This window comes from Taudactylus pleione, unplaced genomic scaffold, assembly GCF_031769625.1.
Source record: "Taudactylus pleione unplaced genomic scaffold, aTauple2 ptg000034l, whole genome shotgun sequence".
Classification (NCBI taxonomy): Eukaryota; Metazoa; Chordata; class Amphibia; order Anura; family Myobatrachidae; genus Taudactylus; species Taudactylus pleione.
In genome coordinates this window covers 2,695,455-2,715,494 of record NW_028284436.1, presented here as the reverse complement: position 1 = coordinate 2,715,494, position 20,040 = coordinate 2,695,455, and the positions used below count along the sequence as shown (strand labels likewise).

The window sequence follows — 20,040 nt, the reverse complement described above, 5'->3', positions numbered from 1 at the left end:
CCTGTGAGAAAGACAGTTTCATTAGTTTCTTCTTCCATTCCCAAGGAATATCAGATGTTCGCCAACGTTTTCTCTGAACAACAAGCAAATATCTTACCCCCTCATAGGGAATGGGACTGTCCAATCAAATTGATACCTGATAAGATGCCACCTCGTGGTCGTACCTATCCGCTGTCCTTGCCTGAGACTCAAGCCATGACCGAGTACATCCGGGACAACCTGGCAAAGGGGTTCATCCGCCCCTCTACTTCACCTGCCGGAGCTGGGTTTTTGTTCGTTGGCAAGAAGGACGGTGGTCTAAGACCATGTATCGATTATCGAGGCCTTAATGACATTACTGTAAAAAATTGATACCCTCTTCCCCTGATTACTGAGTTGTTTGATAGGGTCAAGGGCTCTGTCATTTTTTCTAAATTAGATCTAAGAGGGGCTTACAACCTCATTCGTATCCGAGCTGGCGATGAATGGAAGACCGCTTTTAATACCAGAGATGGACATTTCGAGTATTTAGTAATGCCTTTTGGATTGTGTAACGCCCCTGCTGTCTTTCAAAGTTTCGTTAATGACATTTTCCGGTATCTGTTATATGTTTCGGTTGTTGTCTATCTGGATGACATACTGATTTTTTCACCCTCTGTGGCTAAACATCAAGAACATGTTAAAGAAGTCCTGACCCGTTTGAGAGAAAACTACCTTTACTGCAAACTGGAGAAGTGCGTCTTTGGAGTGCCCAGTGTACCTTTTCTTGGCTATGTAATATCTGGCTCCAGTTTAGAAATGGACCCCAAGAAGGTACAAGCAATTCTGGATTGGACCCGACCTCAGACACTGAAGGCCATCCAGAGATTGTTGGGCTTCGTCAATTATTATAGATGCTTCATTAAGGGATTTTCTACACTGCTGGCTCCCATTACAGCCTTGACCCGCAAAGGTGCTAATCCTGCCCAATGGTCACCTGAGGCAGAGTCTGCCTTTCATCTTCTAAAACAGGCCTTCATCTCAGCACCAGTTCTTCGACAACCAGATCTGGACAGGCCTTTTTTGTTGGAAGTAGATGCATCATCTGAAGCTGTGGGAGCAGTCTTGTCTCAACGTTATGAGGACAACCGAGTCCATCCATGTGGGTTCTTTTCTAAAAAATTCTCACCTGCCGAAAGGAACTACGCCATAGGTGAGCAAGAACTACTAGCTGTAAAGTTGGCGTTGAAAGAATGGAGATATTTGCTAGAAGGCGCCAAGTTTCCATTTACTGTATTTACGGACCATAGAAATCTCCTATTTCTCAAAAACCTCCAATGTGTGAGTCCTCGTTTGGCCCGCTGGGCAATATTCTTTGCCAGGTTTCAGTTCACCCTGACCTTTCGGTCTGGAGCACTTAATCAGAAGGCTGATGCCCTATCGAGATCTCTCCTCTGTGATGATCAATCTGAAAATCAAAGCAATACCCCTGTCTTGGAATCAAGAGTTTTTGCCGCATTACAACTTCAGCCTCCTATGGGAAAATCATTTGTGGCCCCGGAATTAAGGAAGCAGCTTCTCACTTGGGCACATTCCTCTCGCTTCGCAGGGCATTCAGGCACTCGGAAGACCTTGGAGTTCCTGAAAAGACACTATTGGTGGCCTTCTATGAAGGCAGACATAATGGAGTTTATCTCTTCCTGCTCCTCCTGTGCCCAGCATAAATCATCACGACAAGCTCCAGCTGGGGAATTGCTTCCATTACCTACTCCATCACGTCCATGGATGCATCTCTCCATGGATTTCGTCACAGACCTGCCAGTCTCTCAAGGTTTCAACACTATCTGGGTTGTAATAGACCGATTTTCTAAGATGGTCCACTATATACCGTTGAAGAAGTTACCTTCTGCCCCTGACCTGGCACAGTTGTTTGTCCAACACATATTTAGTCTACACGGCCTTCCTGCTGAAATTGTCTCTGACCGTGGTGTGCAGTTTACTGCAAAATTCTGGAGGGCTTTGTGTTCTGTTCTTCAAGTGAAGTTAAACTTTTCCACGGCCTACCATCCACAAAGCAACGGCTCCACCGAGAGAGTTAATCAAGATCTAGAGACTTTCTTAAGAATTTTTATGTCATCTTCCCAGGACAATTGGGCTGCCTTGCTGCCGTGGGCTGAGTTTGCACATAATGCTTCCTACCACTCGTCAACTAACCAAACGCCATTTCATGTTGTATATGGCCTTCATCCTCGTGTTCCCGAATTCCGAAGCCTGCCTGTTTTCGATGTTCCGGCCGTGGAGGACATGGTGCGGAATTTTGCTGCCATCTGGACTCAAGTACGGTCTAATTTGTTGAAGGCATCCTCTCGCTATAAGACCCAGGCCGATAAGAAGCGTAGAATAGTTCCACGCATGCAAGTTGGAAGCCAGGTCTGGTTGTCCACCCGGAATCTTCGTTTGAGGGTTCCTTCTATGAAATTTGCACCACGCTTCATCGGTCCCTTCTCCATAACAGAAGTCATTAATCCAGTGGCCTATCGTCTACATACCTAAAAATCCCTAATTCCTTCCATATCTCCTTATTGAAGCCCCTGGTCCTGAATAAATTCTTTAGTGCTCTACCTGCTTCTCCTCGAGTCCAGACGGAGAGAGGAGTTGAGTTTGAGGTCGCCCAGATCTTGGACTCTCGTCTACGCAGAGGTCATCTACAGTATTTGCTGGACTGGAAAGGTTACGGTCCAGAGGAACGTTGCTGGACCGATGCTCGTGATGTCCACGCTCCCACGCTCATCAGGAGATTCCATTCTGCCATCCGGAGAAGCCTGGTGAGTGCCCTGAGGCCACCCCAAAAGGGGGGGGTACTGTCATGGCCAGGGTATTTCAGCATGGCGCTAGGCGAGTGTTACCTGTGAGGTCATTGTGGCGCGGGCTGTCTGGTGGTGGAGCTGGGGTCTGGCGGGGGGCTTTGGCTGCGCGCGTTGTTGTGCGGGCCTGTTGTCACTCTGCGCTGGTAAGGCCTGGCGGCGTCTCCATTCCGTTTGGCATGGGCGCCGCCATCTTGCCTTCTGGCCATGTGATGCGGCTGGCCAATCCTGGTGAGTCACATGTTCCCTCCAGCCAGTAACAGCACGGCATGGGGTATTTAGGAAGGGTCAGTGCCTTCCTTCTTTGCCAGTGCAATGTGTATCTCAGCCTAGCTGAGAGGGAGTTCTCTGTGCTTACCTGTTCCTGTGAATTCGCTGTCTGCCAGTCTGCCTGTCAGCTCCTAGCTCCCACTGGACTACCCCGCTTCCTCCATCACCCTTGCCCATACCTGAGTGCCTGAGCCTGCTGACATCCTGCGCTTCTGTTCACTACCTGCAAACCTGGCTTGATTATTTTCAGTTCACTACCTGCAAACCTGGCTTGATTATTTTCAGTTTCACTACCTGCACACCTGGACAGCTCTAATTATTTCTACTTGGACATTAACCCTTCTACTCCCACCACAGAACTCTTGTGCACATTTATATATTCCTGGACTTTTATTTACTGCCATTATATGTTTACTCAAGCACTTATTAAAAATCCTAGTTTTATTTTCAAATCTGCTTCTGTGTTCGCTCCTGCTACCACCCCGGGTCCACAAACAACCCAGAACATCACAGTGCGGTGCTGGAGAGACACTGACAGGTGCATTTGGGTGCATTTGGATACATTTGCATTTGGATACAAACAGCATAAATCTTCTAACAGGAATACTGTAGCTCTTAAAGTTTCTGTATTCATTACTGTCTTCAGGGAACAAATAAACAGTAAAAGTATTTACCCTCTATCTCCTGCACCGCACACTGAGGTGAGGTCCCGGTAGCTGAGTTACCCTCACCTCAGAGGCCCCCTAAGGCCCCGTCTAGGCTCTCTAAAGAGCTTATCAGATCGTGCATACTCAGAAGAGTCCACCATATGCGCTACTGAATGTCATTCCTGGGCCCTTACTCAAATTTTATTATGGGGCTTGGTCATATTCTGCCCAGCCCCTGGTCTACAGAAATAGTGTTTGTGCACCAGAGCTCCCCATCTATTGCTGTGAAGCGAAGGTAGATCTGTGCATCTATCCTAATGGTGGGGGAGATGTATCAAACTTTCCAAAGAGTGCAAGTAGAGATGTAACCCATTAGCAACCTATCAGCTTCTAGCTACTATTTATCACGTATATTCTATAAAATGATATCTAGAAGCTGATTGGTTGTTATGAGGAACTTCTCCTTCTGTCCTCTTTAGACGGTTTGATACATCTCCTCCTGTGACTCCTACAGTATATGAAATAAGGGGCGTATCTATAATGGGTGCAGGGGGGCCCCGCACCGCACACCCTGCACCCATAGCATACTTACCTCTTTGGAGTCCCACGTCGGCGGGGGTCCGGCGCTGTAAAAACGACTGGAAAATGGCCGCCGCGGCCATTGTCCTGATGATCTGCGCATACTCTATAGACTCTGGGCACACTCTAGTGCCCAAGGTCTATAACTCCGGCCAGCTCAGTGCGCTGCCGGCCGCCGGAGAGAGAGGAGGCGGCCCGTGTCGGAGACTGCACACGGGCCCCCTCCTCTCTAGAAACGCCCCTGTATGAAATGGAACAGTCCCTCTTCTGCAGTACTTTATGCATAATACAACAGTTGCATGTGTACTTACACTATAGGTATGTTTATATTTATTACTAAACTATCTTATATCCAGGCATGTGGCCATGGATATACAGAGCACTGTATATGAATATTTAAATACATTCTGCAGTAACCGCATTGTTTATTTATTTTCAGGGGATTAATTACACTTGAAAACCGAGCATATGTCCTAGAGCCACAGGCTGATTCTACAAGCAGCCACCTCTTTTACAAAGCTGAACATCTAAAACTGGCTCCGGGATCCTGTCGCCAACATTTTAACCTCGCAGGCGTTTCACTGAATGACACTTTACAATTCTCTGAAGATTATTTACAAAGGGTAAGCAATACACCATGGGTATGTCACAGACAAATATGTCGTGTTCTGTACAATTACTGGATGCGCATTATGTTTGCAGGAGGTTGCCCAAATGCCTGGAATCAGTGCTAGCTCTTCAGTCTTGTTTGTTACATAACCTGATTGATGCACAGACACTAGGATATGGTATAACGGGATACAACAAGGGAGGACAAGAATTCTGTACATAACTTAAAATGTTCTGGATGAGATTGGTAAAACGTGTAAAGATTTGGGAGCTGTCCTTTTTTGTTTGAAGAATGAGATACACTGTAAAGTATATTCATACATATCACTGTAAGATTAGTAGTGCGATATACAGTAGTCCCTCACTTATATCTTACAAATTAACATTACAAATAATTGCAATACACATTGGGGGTCATTCAGACCCACTCGCGAGTGGCAGTATGCTCGCAAGTGGGTCAATGTTCCCCACTGCGCATGCGCACGACAGAGGGAGCTCCGTCGTGCGCATGCGCGAGACCCGGGGAGCAACGGGCTTTCCATCGCTCCGGGTCTCACACCAAAGGGGGCGTGCTGTCGATGTTGATTGACAGCACGCCCCCTTTGGTGGGCGTGCCGGGGGCGTGGCGGCCAGACGGAGGCGTTCCCATGGGAACGCCTACCATCTGAAGCCGGCCCCACTGACATCACTAGTGATGTCAGTGGGAGTGATTTTGGCTCTGATAGAGCCAAAATCACTCCAGGGCTTGTGGCAGCGAGACTCTACCGCAGGGTCTCCGTCGCAAGTCCGATGGTCGCGATGGTCAAGACCATCGTGACTATCTTTTTGGCCGCTCGCATATGCTGTGGGTGGTCACCCACAGCTATGCGTGCGGCCAAGAGGCCGCTCCATTTTCATGGAGGAGGGCCCTGATTCAGAGCGAGCGCTCTGGTCAGAGCATCCGGCTCTGAATCAGGCCCTTTGTGCATATTGCCAGGGCCGCGGAGAGTGGTGCCGGGCCTGGGTACTTGGGAGGTGTGGCCACACCTCCTTACAAAAAATAAAAAATAAATTAGTATTTGCCGCGCAATCCACAGGGGGGTGCGGTTATGCCCCTCAGTCAGGAGCAGATTAAGGGGGCGTGTTCAGTGTGATCACTCCTCCCTCCCCACACACAGCCAGAGGAGACTGATGTTGCTGCTCAGCCCTCCCTGCACCCACCGCAGCCCAGCACACAGCAACATGTGCGATGCTGGAGAGACACTGACAGGCAGAAGCCAATGACAGATAAGGGAGGGAGGTGGCAAGCGCAGATCCACGCCCCCACCAGGCCATTCCTTCAGGCCCAGGTAATTAGTACCCAGTCCCCCCCCCTCTCTCGGAGCCACTGCATATTGCACGGGTGCAGAACAATCCTTTCTGCTTGTTTTAGTGACAATAGAGTAAAGACAGCGCGCAAAAAAAAACAGGCACTCGTCGCAGCTTACGAAAAAAAGCTGTAGAGTCCAGGTAAAGTATGTTATAGAAAGGATATATGTCCTCCCCTCAACTTTATAATATATTGGTAAGGGAGGTTGAAGTGCTATTTAGGGGAAAATTAAATTCGGAGTGATGTTGGCAATGTGCAGTGAGAGCTTTTGGAATGCCAGAACGTTGCAACATTGCTCGTTTTACCTAGCACCCCATAGGGGTACATGCTACAATAAATATCGGCAATAACATCAGGACCCAACATCACTCTGAATTGAACTGACCCCTTCCAGCTGAGTATCAATATGTTACCTTGGTGAGATTTTATTCCTAAATTGCAGCGAGAAGCAATGACTATGACATGCGGCAATAGTAAATAGTCGTTATCGCCACTTGTTAATAAATCGGCCTCTTAATTCAAGATTATGGCCGTCATTAGGCGTTGATAAAAACTGACTACAAAGGCCTATCTACAGTAGTTGGATTTGCTTATATCATTAACTCCTGAATGGGAAAGGGGACAATACCATCGGTTGACCCAGCAACATTAATAGACACTACAATTGGATCAAAATCTAATTTTTTCCTATTGGAATAATAACAGGGTTATTTGTAAATTCTGACCAAACCGATGGAGAAATATCAGCTTAAGTTATAGTTAGAAGTAGAGATGTGCCCGGACCCACGTGTTTTGGTTCTAATTCATCATTGTGTTTTGGATCTGGATTTTTTTTTTTAAATTGATAAAACAGCTAATGTCATATAATTTGGGCTTGTTTTTGTTCCTACAGTATTAATAACCTCAATAACATTAATTTACAGTAATTTCAAGTCAATTTTCACAACCTCACAGCTCACAATATTGTTCAGCAATATTGGCCAAAGGCTGACTGGCTAAATCAAGCAACAGAGCAGCTGCACAAACACACAGCAGTTTAAAAGAATATAGCACATCTATGAAACATTGCGGCACAGCAGTAGTAGAAAGGATAGAATTTTAATCAACTAGACGACCCCATAGAAAGAATGTTTTTCATTAATCAAGAACTAGATCAGAGGCCTAAGGGCAGTACAGGGAAATGGAGGTGGAGTGTGTATGTAGTGGAAGAAAAATAAAAGATTGATTGATCGATTTGACTAATAAAAAAAAATTAAACTTGCGAGAGCTGTTTTGCAACAACTGTGAAGATAAAAGGTAATATAAGAATTCAATGTTAATAGCCGAGAATTCCTGACAAGGGTGCAAGAGAAGCTGGCCATACTACATCCCCTCATGCCTAATTGGGTAACACACCCCTGTAGTACATTTATGAAGTACACCAGAGAGTCTGAGTATGAGGGGAACTACTGTAGCTCAGAGCCATGAGGGCAGTATACAAGAAAATAGATGTGGAGTATGTATGTAGTGGTAGAGAGGAAAACGATTGCTCGATTAATTAATTGATAGACTAATTCATTGATTGATTAATAAAAATGCGATGTTGCTTTGTACCTTCTTCTTCATATTACCCATTAATTCTAAACATGCTCCATAATTCCGGTAATTTTGTATATTTTGCGAGACATCTCATCATTTCTGGTTAAAAATGTGTTACAAACTAGTAATGTGAGAGCAATAACAAATAAAATTGTCTGTCTATGCAAAAAATACCTTAACCAATGCCCTCAAAAAGCCTATAATGAAAAGAAAAGCGATGTAAGATGGAATTGTCCTAGGGCCCTCCCACCCACTCTTATGTTGTATATATCAAAGACACACAGTTTAACAAACCAAGCAGTTCAATGATATAGGGACTGACACTTTTGTGGCTGAAGTACTTGGTTTGTTTGGGCCCCCACAAAACTAGCTACCAATGGGCTTAAGGCTAGCAGCATTGTTAAACATCTATACACTGGGAAGATGTCATTATCGTCCTCATCCTCCTCACCCTCATCAGTGTTAACATCATCTTAACACAATATTAGCTCATCCCCACTAAAATCTTCCGTTACAGAAGCTTCTGTACTTTGTTGCATTTGGTGGCAAAGGTTTTCCTCATAGAATTTGTAGTTAATTTTTGTGAACATTAGTATTTCCAAATTTTTTTGGAAGTAGCCTCCTACGCCGATAACTGACAAGGTTCTCGGCTGTGCTAAACACCCTTTCTGGGCTCGATTCAATTGAACGCAAATTAAATAGCATCGGGAGGGAGCTCCCGGTGCTATTCAATTCAGCGAGCTGTTAAGGATTTCTTCTCACACCCCTCAAGGGGTGCGAGCAGATATCTGACAAAAGTACAGGCACAATGCTGTTTTCAGCCCTAAGCGCTGTGGAAACTTCAACACGCCGGGCAGTTTAGTCAGAGAATGCCCATTCTCGCAACTAACACCCTGTTTATGGTGCGAGGGGCGAGAGAATGGGCATTCTCCAAATTAACAGCATGCTGAATTGAATAGCTCCGGGAGCTCCCTCCCAGCGCTATTTAATTTGCGTTCAATTGAATCGAGCCCTCCGAGTACACACTGGAGGGTGGGCAGCTTAAGTACTCCAAAGCTAGTTTGTACAAGCGTCTCCAAATTACCCTTTTTTTTCCTCCCAGTAATAAAAAGGAATGTGTGGCATGCACAGGATGTTTTTTGGATTATTTTAATGACAATGTACAAATTAGTACATTGGGCCTGATTCAGACCCACTCGCGAGCAGCTGTCCGCTCGCAAGTGGGTCGATGTTATGGACTGAGCATGCGCACGACGGAGGGAGCTCCGTCGTGCGCATGCGCCAGACGTGACGAGCGAAGGAAAGTCCTTCGCTCGTTGTGTCCGATCAAAGGGGGCGTGCTGTCAATGTTGATTGACAGCACGCCCCCTTTGGTGGGCGTGCCGGGGGCGTGCCTCCCTGACGGGGGCGTTCCCACGGGAACGCCTCCCGTCAGAAGCCGGCCCACTGACATCACTAGTGATGTCAGTGGGAGTGATTTTGGCTCTGATAGAGCCAAAATCACTCCGGAGCTTGCGGTTGAAAACCTCAACCGCAGGCTCCGGCTCGCAAATTCGATGGTCGCGATGGTCTCGACCATCGCGACCATCACAATGCACGCTCGTATAGCCTGTGGGTGGTGACCCACAGCTATACGAGCGTCCAGGAGGACGCTCCATGAAAATGGAGGCCGGCCCTCATTCAGAGCGTGCGCTCTGCTCAGAGCGTACGGCTCTGAATGAGGGCCATTGTCATTAAAATAATCCTCAACCATTCTTTTGATGCTTAGTGTAATAGATTGAATCACGGTAGAGGTATCAGTAATTGTGGGCAATTCTTTTAAGCCTGACCAGATGTAAAAATGGTATTTCACTTTGGTACGCTGAGTTGACTCAACATCTTCACACCCAGTTTGTCTCTCGGAAAAGGTAAATTTTTTTTTCCAGGCATCAGCATTTGCAGGAGAAACTGAAGCAGGAGATGTTGTCGTGTCATGTGCCAGTTGAGCTGACAACTTGCTGGCAAGGAGCTCTTTGCATCCCCTAAGATCTGTGTCAGTTTGAAATAAGACATTAAACACACCTTAAACCTAGGATCAAGAATGGTTGTCAAAATGTAGTGCTCTAATTGCAAGATCTTGACAACTCTTTGGTCCTAATGAAGCAAATAAAGAAGTTTATCAACAAGTCCAACATACTTAGCGGAATCACTTCCTTTCATCTCCTCCTTCAGTTTCTCTTTCTGCTTTTCCAGTAGTTTCATACAGGGAATCGCTTGAATCAAGCTGGCAGTTATTACTTGAAATGGTTTCAGTAGCTTGCCTTAAACAGAGTGCATTCTCCAGTGTGCTGGAGTAAGGTACATTCCCCCTCCTCTCTATACGTCATGGCTTGTTGTGTAGGCATGGATAGCTTGTTGCTGTTCCTCCTTTCGCTAAAGCATATAAAGGGTAGAATTCCACTGCTTCAGTTGGTGGTATGGTAAATTGAACTTTTCTTGTAGCCGTTGCAATCTTCTACTGTACATACGGTTGCTGAATGCTGAAAATGGCCAGAAATGTTTCTGGCCATAGGCAGCATCTCCTGCACGTCCCTTTCAATTCCGTGGAAACCGAACCACTCATCTCTAGTTGGGAGGTTTCCTACCTCCAGCTGACAAATAGCCTGTTAGTTTGTGGCCTCCTACAATTCTTACAGAATGCACTGCTGTTGCTATCTAGCCGTAATTTATGCTTTTCAGACATATTTTCCATTAAGGAGACAGAGTTGTTTGTTTTCATTGTGTTTGAAGGTCACATGCGATGGATATAATTTTATTCAGAGTGCAGCCTTGTGTCAGAGAGATGGATATAAACAATGTTGCCTGATAATGTACATGTGTGGTGTAGAATCAGGGGAATGAGATAGAAGCAAATATAAGTGATGTTTCTTACTGATAACATCCTGCAGAGTGTCATCACATAAGGCTCCTCTGGGATCTCGTGCCGAATTGAATCGCCCACTGGTGTTTAAATGTTATACCTGCATTCAGCTTTATGTAAAAAAATTGTATGTATTATATTCTGTGTCCATATACATTTGTGTTCACCTGTGTGTGCATTATGTTGAGACATCTTGGATTATATTTATTCCATTTCAGTGTAGTCAATGATTTCCACTTAAGAAATGTTATTCATCTCTACGAAAGAACATTGTGTCTATATCAAACAAGAGTGGTTACACCAGCATTGTGCTGTGTTTTGCCCATTAACTCCAATGGTTCATTCATGCCATGATTCATTCCAATGGGCCATTCATTTGAATTGAGTTGTGCACTTAATGAGGAAACCCCATTAAAGAAATGGAAAAATTTACTTGAATGAGGCTCTGGAACAATGGTAAATATTTTTTTCCCCCACATCAATAAAGATTAATTTGTGGTCAAAACAGGGAGTCCCTGAGGCCCCCATCACTGCTAGCCAATCACATCACAGAAAGAGTGTTAAACATTCCACCATTCTATGGCAGGGGTCCTATCATAGCCGTTTGCGTTGTCTATTGATTTTTTTTATATATTATATATGTGGATTGGAAAACGTTACAGTTGGATTACAAATAAAGAACATTTCCCAATGAATACACCAAATTCCCAAAGATTACAATAATGTGATTACTTTGTGAATTATAAGAAGGCATGGCCATTAGATGATAAATAAAGAAGACTTTTAAAAAAATGTATTTAAAATTGTTGAATGAGCATTTGCAGGGTATTTATTTCAGTAAAGGGTGATTTAACAATTGTTTGTCTGTTTAAGGGACTTGGATGGGAGCCACGCTCCCGGCTAACACTAGGGCACCCCGGACTTACCTCTTTCGAACTGGCGTCCTTCGGCGTTCTGGCATCGGGTTTAAGATAGGCATCAGTATTTCGACGCCTATCTTAAGTCCCTTGTCGGGATTCCCCTGCCGGTATTGAGACCAGCGGCCGCGATGCACAATGTTTAAACAAACACATATGAGATGCTTATGCAAATGCACAGTGTTTACATACATTTATACACACGGTACACAAACACACAATGCCTTAAGCAATGTATTTATAAAAGGTGCATGACTGCATGTAGAAGCCAAAAATAAAAGTCATTGGAAGGTAGACAACCCCTATAAACACACGTGGTCCTATCTATATGTGCTTCCTGGTATAGAAAACATTTGAACTGTGCAGGTTCTTTCAATAGAGGTTTATCCTTACTTATTCCCCTTTCAAACATAAGCAAAAATCTGGGAATTTGCCTGGGAACAGCAATCCGACCCAAGTCCTGCTTATGTCTGAAAGGGTCTGATCTGATTTGACAGCCCCGGTTCTGCAACGCTGCAATCCAACCAGTGTCAGTGCCCCGTCTTATGTCTGAAAGGCATAACCTGGGTCTTGATGACCCGGGTCATGCATAAAAAGACTTGATTGGCGGGCACAGTAGTGCTTAGAGATGGCGCCATCTCCAAGCGTCCACTGTTAGATGGAAGACCTGGGTCCAGTGTGAAGGGTGACAAACTAGGTCCATCATCCAGATGTGAAAGAGGGTAAGTACTGAAACCCTGGCTTCAACTCAATGTCCAGGGACTGTGGACCTCATTCAGAGTCGGTCGTTGTGGCCGCACGGTCGTGAGGAAAAGGGGCCGGATATGCAAATGATGCACTTGCAAGTTGCGTCCTTAAGATCGGATCGTTAGCTGGCCGACCAAGGGGAGGATGCGGCCGTAAGACAAAAAATACGCCCCCTTCTCATACGCATTACACGTCATCTCCGGCCATATAAGGATTAATCGAGACCATCGGTAACCATCGGAACTGGTCGTAGAGCTTAAGGTTGACAATAACCTCTCTTAAGCACTACGATCAGGTCAGTGTACAAACCACCCATGTCACGTGTGCCATGACACTACTTTGTTAATTATGCACTCCCATAAAACGCCGTTCGCATAATTAGCCACGCCTGCGTTCGGATCTCCACTCCGACGTTTTCAAGCAACTTCCCCTGTTACCACCCACAAACGCCTCATTCTGTCACTCAAACTACCGACCTGGCTGTGTTCAAGGAGAGAGAAATTTCTGATCATAGCAGCTAGTTTGCGCACGCGCTTTGCAAACTTTACGCATGCGCAGTTTAGCGAACATCGGTGGCGTATGACCGTGCGGCCGCAGCGACCGACTCTGAATGAGGTCCTGTGTTAGGTTAAAGCCGGGGTTTAAGTCTGAAAGGAGTATTAGAGTGTTATCCCTTCTTAGCTGTAATTAAACTGATAGTCCCAGCATGCACTGTAGGGGCTGGAAGAGTCTACCGTCATCCTACACCTGTACAGCCACAGGCAGTGTCGGACTGGGGCATGAAGGACCCACCGGGGAATGCAGTGGTAGGGGCCCATGCTTAAGGGGTGTGGTTATTCATCAGAGGGGGTGTGGTCAGTCACCCAAAATGCTTGGCTAATCAATAGGTGTAGATTCTATAGAAGGGAACCAATCACCCATATTGATCAGTGGTTCTGCTCCACCAGATAACTCACCATCATGATCTAATAGAGCAACAATGTATAATTTGAGGTCTGGAACCTGGGGCCCACCGGGATTTCCCCTTTACCCCTGTGGGCCAGTCCAACCCTGGCCACAGGTTTCCAATCCCTGCCGTAGTTCAACCTTTCAAGATTTCTTTAAGCAGTTTATGTTGCTTCACACAGACCGCGTGAAGCTTTTTTGATCTTGGCAGTTTAACTGATCAGATGTGACATTTTATTGTGCTAGAGAACAATACTTAAACGCATCTAACAAATAAAATGAGAGGCACCATAAATCCTTTGGCTCTTACTGGTGGTATCTAAATCAGAGCCGTAAGAGAACAATTCTCTGCTGCTCTCCAACGAGAAATATCCCACACAGTCAATGCGGAAGCATTTTCAAAAAGAGCCATAATTTCATATTTATTCATTAGTAGGTGTTTTTTTTTTTTTTTTTTAAATCACATCCCCCCCAATTGATGAAACATATTTGATATAAATCTTTTTACAAGTGGAAGCCAAGTCACTGATTCTACGCCGCACGCAATACAGATGTTGTTCCACGGAGTTCAACAGTTTTTTTTCTTTTTTATTGCGCACACTGCTACGTCACACCACGCATGCATCCTGATTGTGTTCGTACAGAGTAGCAGTTACGACTGCAGACGCAGGCATGCATTGAAAATGCACTGGACATTCCTGGACTGTGACTAGGAGGCGGCTATTCAGACGCACAGAACATGGTTCGTCTTATCGGCGTGTTATGGGAGTGTCTCGGCCGTGGCGCTGAAGTGTTTGCGTACACAGATGCTTAATCGCTCACATAGAAGGGCATACCCATGCTGATATTCTGCACCTAACGTAGGTCTGGTGCAAGTTCCGATGGTGCAGCCGATGGTGGCGTCTAAATGACGCACCAAGAGGTATTTCAGTGTCTACGAAAGTTAAAAGTTGGCGTCTCAGTCCTTGCGCATTAACGCTAAAGGTCTTTTTAGCGGCATTTGCTTAAAGTTGTAGAAGTGCAACTGGCAAAAGACTCGGGGGTAGATGTATTAAGCTTAGGAGAGAAAGTGGACGAAGATAAAGCACCAACTGTAAGGCAAAATAAATAACAATGTTTGTAATATAATCTTATTATCAGTTCGGGGATTTCAATGATGCGATTAAACATGAGGGGAGATCTCCCTTAAGCCGCTGTCCCTGGGATCTTGTCATCGTGTGATCCAAAAACATGTGCCTTCAAAAACAAATGTGAAATATTCCAGGGTTGGGCCCCTTAGAATCACAATAATATTAATGCATGCCTGCCACATAAAAAGGATTGATTTGTAGGAAGGACCTATAAAAACAACGATGCAGTAAGAATATCAGTCATGTTATCTCTGAAAAATGTTTTTGAAGTCCTATAACAAAAACAAACATTATTGCCATGAATATTTGCAGAAGAAATAAAAAAAATAAAAAAGCTCAGAAGATTTATTATTGTCTGCCCCAGCCTTCAATGATGGTAAACGGAGAACAGAATTATCAATCTTTTATTGTTTCTTTGCTCAAGTCTCTAATGCTTGTTTTACCATAAAGAGTGACGGGTGGTTTTAATTGAAGGCACATTTATGTCCCAGTCAGAGAGGATTTTCTGTTCCGTGTTGGATGTTCCTGCACTGAGCATACTAATGGCCAGTGACATGCATATTTTAAGCTACACTATTTCCTAGACCTCATTTCACCTTTATACTTGGAACTGAGCTAATACTGCAGCGATTATTGTAAGACAGAGGTGGCTTTGGCTTGAGAGCAAGGGAGGTATAATACCACACACAGCATTATAACAGGCAACTGGGTCTATCACAGGATGCAGAGGTTAATCTTAGGTTGTGAGGTGCCTTAAGCTGCCCATCCACTAGGCGATGCGGGAGACGACGGCACGATTACGACGCCGTCGTCTCCCGTGGGGTGCATACACTGAACGTTCAGACACTGCATACACTGAACATGCAGATCAATCATCCCCGAACATGGCAACCATGACGGCGGTCATCAGGTTGACCGTCATGTTCGGGTGATGATTGACGTTAAAAACGACCAGCGGGTGCGCGCATCGCTGGTAGTTTTTAACCTTTTACTGCCCGATTTGCGGGGCGATTACCAAGTGATGAAGTGATAACGACCGTTGTTATCGCTCCATCGCTAGGTTTAATCACCTAGTGGATGGGCAGCATTACAGTTATATTACTCAGTCGGGTGTTTACAAAATAAATGGATACAGTATAGGGGGGTATTTATCTGGACCCAGTTATTATAATTTCTTACCGTTGCTTATTAGTGGCAATAAGATATTAAAAGGGGTATGTATTAAGTGTTCTAAGAGATGTGGAAAAGTTACCATAGCAACCAATCAGCTTCTAGCTAGCATTTATAAAGTACTTCTGTAAACTGATAGGTAGCAGCTACCAGGTTGCTATGGACAACTTGTCCACTTCTCACCTTTTCAGAAGACTCAATACAGTACATTTCCCGCTAAGTACTGCCTGGATGTATTAATATTCACATGCAGGTATACTGTACTTGCCTACTCTCTTTGAACGGCCGGGAGGCTCCTGTAAATCGTGTGGTGCTCCCGGCCATCTGGAATAGTGGGCAAGTCTCCCAAAACTGCCTTTAGCCTGGCCGCACGCACCTCGCGGACACCCACTTACAGAGGACAAGTGGGCGGTCCTTGGGGGAGGAGGGCAATGATGCGGTTCACACTGAATCGTGTCATTGCAGCCCCAACTCTATACAATGCCTATTTTTTCGGCCCTGCATAGGGGGGTGTGGCCACGGTGATGTAATCGTGCTGCCAGGCCCCCTGCTCAATCCACCTTTGCGCCCGTCACGCCCCCTCTGTCCTTCCCCGGCTGCCCCTCCTGGAGGATGTAGCAGCAAAGTCGGCAGGTTTGCATGCAAGGACAGGGGCTCTGATAGGAGGCATCTCTGCAATGTGTAAAAGTAATGTGATCGCTAATGCGAAAATGTTTTTGGGGGATATCCAGCAAAATATTTTTTGATAAATTTGCCCCTTAGCCTTCTAAGTACTGATTAAGTATACTTTAATACCTCATGATCTTCAGTACATAGCCTTGTTTAGTGGGAGCCAGTAGAGGCCCAGTTCAGGCTTTGCATTGCATTAGCTCATGAGAGACTCACTCAGGTCTAGAAATTTTTGTAAAACATTTTTGGAAGCCAGTCCAGCTTGCTGCAACTATCTGTGGAAAATGCCAAAAGGCTTTGTGGCTAATGGCAGAATTCCCAGATTGCCAGTCCGGGCCTGGAAACATTACACTAGTATAAAGTATAAGGATATGGCAAATGGTAAATATAGTTACAGTAAATTGCATATATATGTATCATGCCTCTGTAGGTATGTACACAAATGTCTTTTTTTTCCATCCAGTTTCAGCCATAAAATTATAATTCTCTCAGAAAGTGCTTCTCCCTATGGAAATAAAATAACCCGTTGGCTAGCGATAGCTAGCGCTGGGTATCGCTGGAGACAGCTTTTACCGGCTACCTCCATCTTTAGCTTCCGCATGCGATTCATGGGGAATTTTATCGAAGATGGATCACGACACTTCGCTGCAATCCTATTAATGCTATCTCCATCTCAGGAGGGAGGTGGCAGGCAGCAGAAAATAGAAAAGTAAATAAGCGATCGACCTTTGTATTCTTTTCTGAATTTCTCAAGTCCTCACCTTTCCTACATGGAAGGGAGACAACATGAGTGCGAAATCCGGATGCAGATCAGCTCCCATGTCTGCAATCTGTAAGTAATCTAAGGTGAACTTGGAATACTGCAGGAATCTATCAGAATTCTTGGACAACCGAGACAACAGACCAGTAAAAGTTGTTAGGTATGGGAGAGAGCGGGCTGGCAGCAGGAGGCGAGCCAGATCGTCCCACAATGCGTGATATACATTATAAGCTGAGTTCAGGAAAGAAAGTTATAGTAAAAAGAAAGGATCTTTATCATTGCCAGTTCACGTACTTGAAATTGGTGAAAACACTTTTTATAACGGGAACCTGCGCAAGAAAAATTTGTCATTTTTTTTTCGTGTCAAAAAACTAAATGGAGTCAATTTGGCTAAATTAAATCTGCTAAACCTGTGCTACTAGCATTGCGGCTTTAAAACTTGGACATTTGTGAATTAGATAAAGAGGAAAAAAAAAATTTAGTTTGGTTTGTTTTTACTAAGAGTGAGCTGAAAGAGCTACAGCATATTAACAAAAAAACTTCTAATAGCCCAAAAATGACACTATAACAGTGATCGTGATAAAAAACAATAAACATGAAATAACATATAGATAAACTGCACAGTGGAATTGTGCTAATGAGCGATCGAATGAACAATTAGACTAATTACTCCTAACAGTTTGCATAGTGGGCAGTGTAGTCCATAACAGCACAAACCAAATAAAAGTTCCAATCTATAAACACCTTGCCGCAGGTGATTTAATCGTCACACTGTAATGAAATATAATACTAAAGCTTTGACAACGTCATCAATCAGCAGAAATGAATAACAATTAGTGTCTCGGATTCTGGAGGAGTGTCTCTCCTGGCAGAGATAGTGGGTGTCAGAGGTGCACAGTAACTGCACACAATGACAATGCTTACGTACTGTACAGTAGTTGTGCAGTTATTTTCTACTGCACATTCGCGAACTATTCTGAAAACCCCTATGGCACATGCGGTACCCTGAGTGTATGCACAAATGCACTGTTGCGTTTCAGGGACTGCTGGTATCAGAGATGGCGTGGGATAAACCTTGGGCGTTCCTGGGCGGTTACTGGGAGGTGGCCGAAGTGAATGAAGAAAAATCCATTGCAGGGGCGTGTTATGGGAGTGTCAGGGGCGTGCTATGGGAGTGTCAGGGGCGTGTTATTGGAGTGTCGGGGGGCGTGTTATGGGAGTGTCGGGGCGCGTTATGGGAGTGTCAGGGCATATGATGGGAGTATCGGGGCGTGTTATGGGAGTGTCGGGGAGTGCGATGGGAGTGTCGGGGGCGTGTTATGGGAGTGTCTGGGCATGTGATGGTAGTATCGGGGCGTGTTATGGGAGTGTCGGGGGCGCATTATGGGAGTGTCAGGGCATATGATGGGAGTATCGGGGCGTGTTATGGGAGTGTCGGGGGGGGCGGGGAGGCGTGTTATGGGAGTGTCGGGGCGTGCGATGGGAGTGTCGGGGGGGCGTGTCAGTAAATGCGGCTGCTTTCTCATACGTAGAGCCGCAACCACGGAGTCCATGTTCTTGTGCAGACACTGCACTGCAGCTGCCATAGGGCAGATGCAAGTATCGGGGTGTGGATTCACAGATAGACGGTAAAAAGGTAGACAATGTCTAGATAGACACCAGATGTTAGACAGTCAATCAGACGACTAGGACCAGGGCTTGAATATTCCCCTTATTTTATCCCCAGCATCTTCTAACCTCCCCTATCTCTATCCTGGCCCTTCCCATTGAGGCCATGCCCCTTTTTCATGTGCGTTATGTTCCTTTTGTAAAATAGAGGGGCACCAATGCTCTTTCTGGCACAGGGCAACAAAAAATCTTGTTACGGCTCTGACTTGAACAAAAATATGACAGTGACATAGTGTCGACACACTAAAGGTCGACAGGTACAAATGGTCATCAGGGTTAAAGGGTCAACATGAAAATGGTTGACACATGCTTTTTTTTGTTTTTTAGCCCTAATCTTCACCCTAACCCTCCCTCCTGGTGCCTAACCCTAACCGTCAGGGTAGGTGTCTGACCCTAACCGTCCCTTCTAGTGCCTAACCCTAACTCTCCCATAAGTATCTAACCCTTCCTCCAGGTGCCTAACCCTAAACGTCGGGGTAAGTGCCTAACCCTCCGATAAGTGCCTTCCCCTAACCCTAAAAATCAAAACAAATCATGTCAACCACTTGTGTGTCAACCATCTTCATGTCGACCTTTTGACCATGTCGACCATTTGTACCTTCTTACATGCCGGCCTTTAGTGTGTCGACCTTTTGTCCTAGTCGACATATTGACTGTCTAACATCTGGTGTCTAACTAGAGATTCTAGACATTGTTGACCTATTTATTGATATCTATAGTCCGGAACCCCAAGTATCGATGCTGCACCAATGTTAAGAATCACCGGTGGTGTTACAGCGTGCAACAATGCTGAAAGTAGGCATCACAGTGCTTGCAGGTGCACGATAGAACACGTGGAGAAGACAGAAAGTAGCATTTGTACATTATCGCTACCACGGCTCCACAAAAAGATGCAGCGGCGGCGGCAACTACATGCACCTCTAAATCAGGCCCAGTATACCCAGCCCTTAGTAACGGATCCGTTAACAGTGAGTACCACACTTTATTCATTGACGTGTCTCAGTCATACTGTTCCTGGGAGTAGCCTGAGAGCCACCTCACTAGCCGGCACTGACTAGTTCTACATCTTTTTGATCCGCTGGACGGACTGGATATCCCCAGTTTGTCTAGGACCGGTGGACACCAGAATCTCACCAGGTATCTGCTACTAAGGAGTTATCTACTGCTGAAAGTTTTTTTGCACACTGCGAGTGGACCTTGGAGTCACGTGCATTCAGTAACCAGCCTGGGACTGCATGAATGAAGTGCGGTACTCACTGCTAACAGATCTCTTACTAAGGGC

The 20,040-nt window shown here is 45.3% G+C and overlaps 1 protein-coding gene across 1 annotated transcript in view; it reads left to right on the top strand.

Moving 5' to 3' along the window:
* ADAM12 (ADAM metallopeptidase domain 12) overlaps positions 1-20,040 on the top strand; it is a 736,937-nt gene that overhangs the window by 387,218 nt on the left and 329,679 nt on the right. Inside the window, exon 6 of the mRNA XM_088452195.1 lies at positions 4,758-4,941. Coding sequence (XP_088308321.1) covers positions 4,758-4,941 — 184 coding nt within the window. The remainder of the gene's footprint in view (positions 1-4,757; positions 4,942-20,040) is intronic.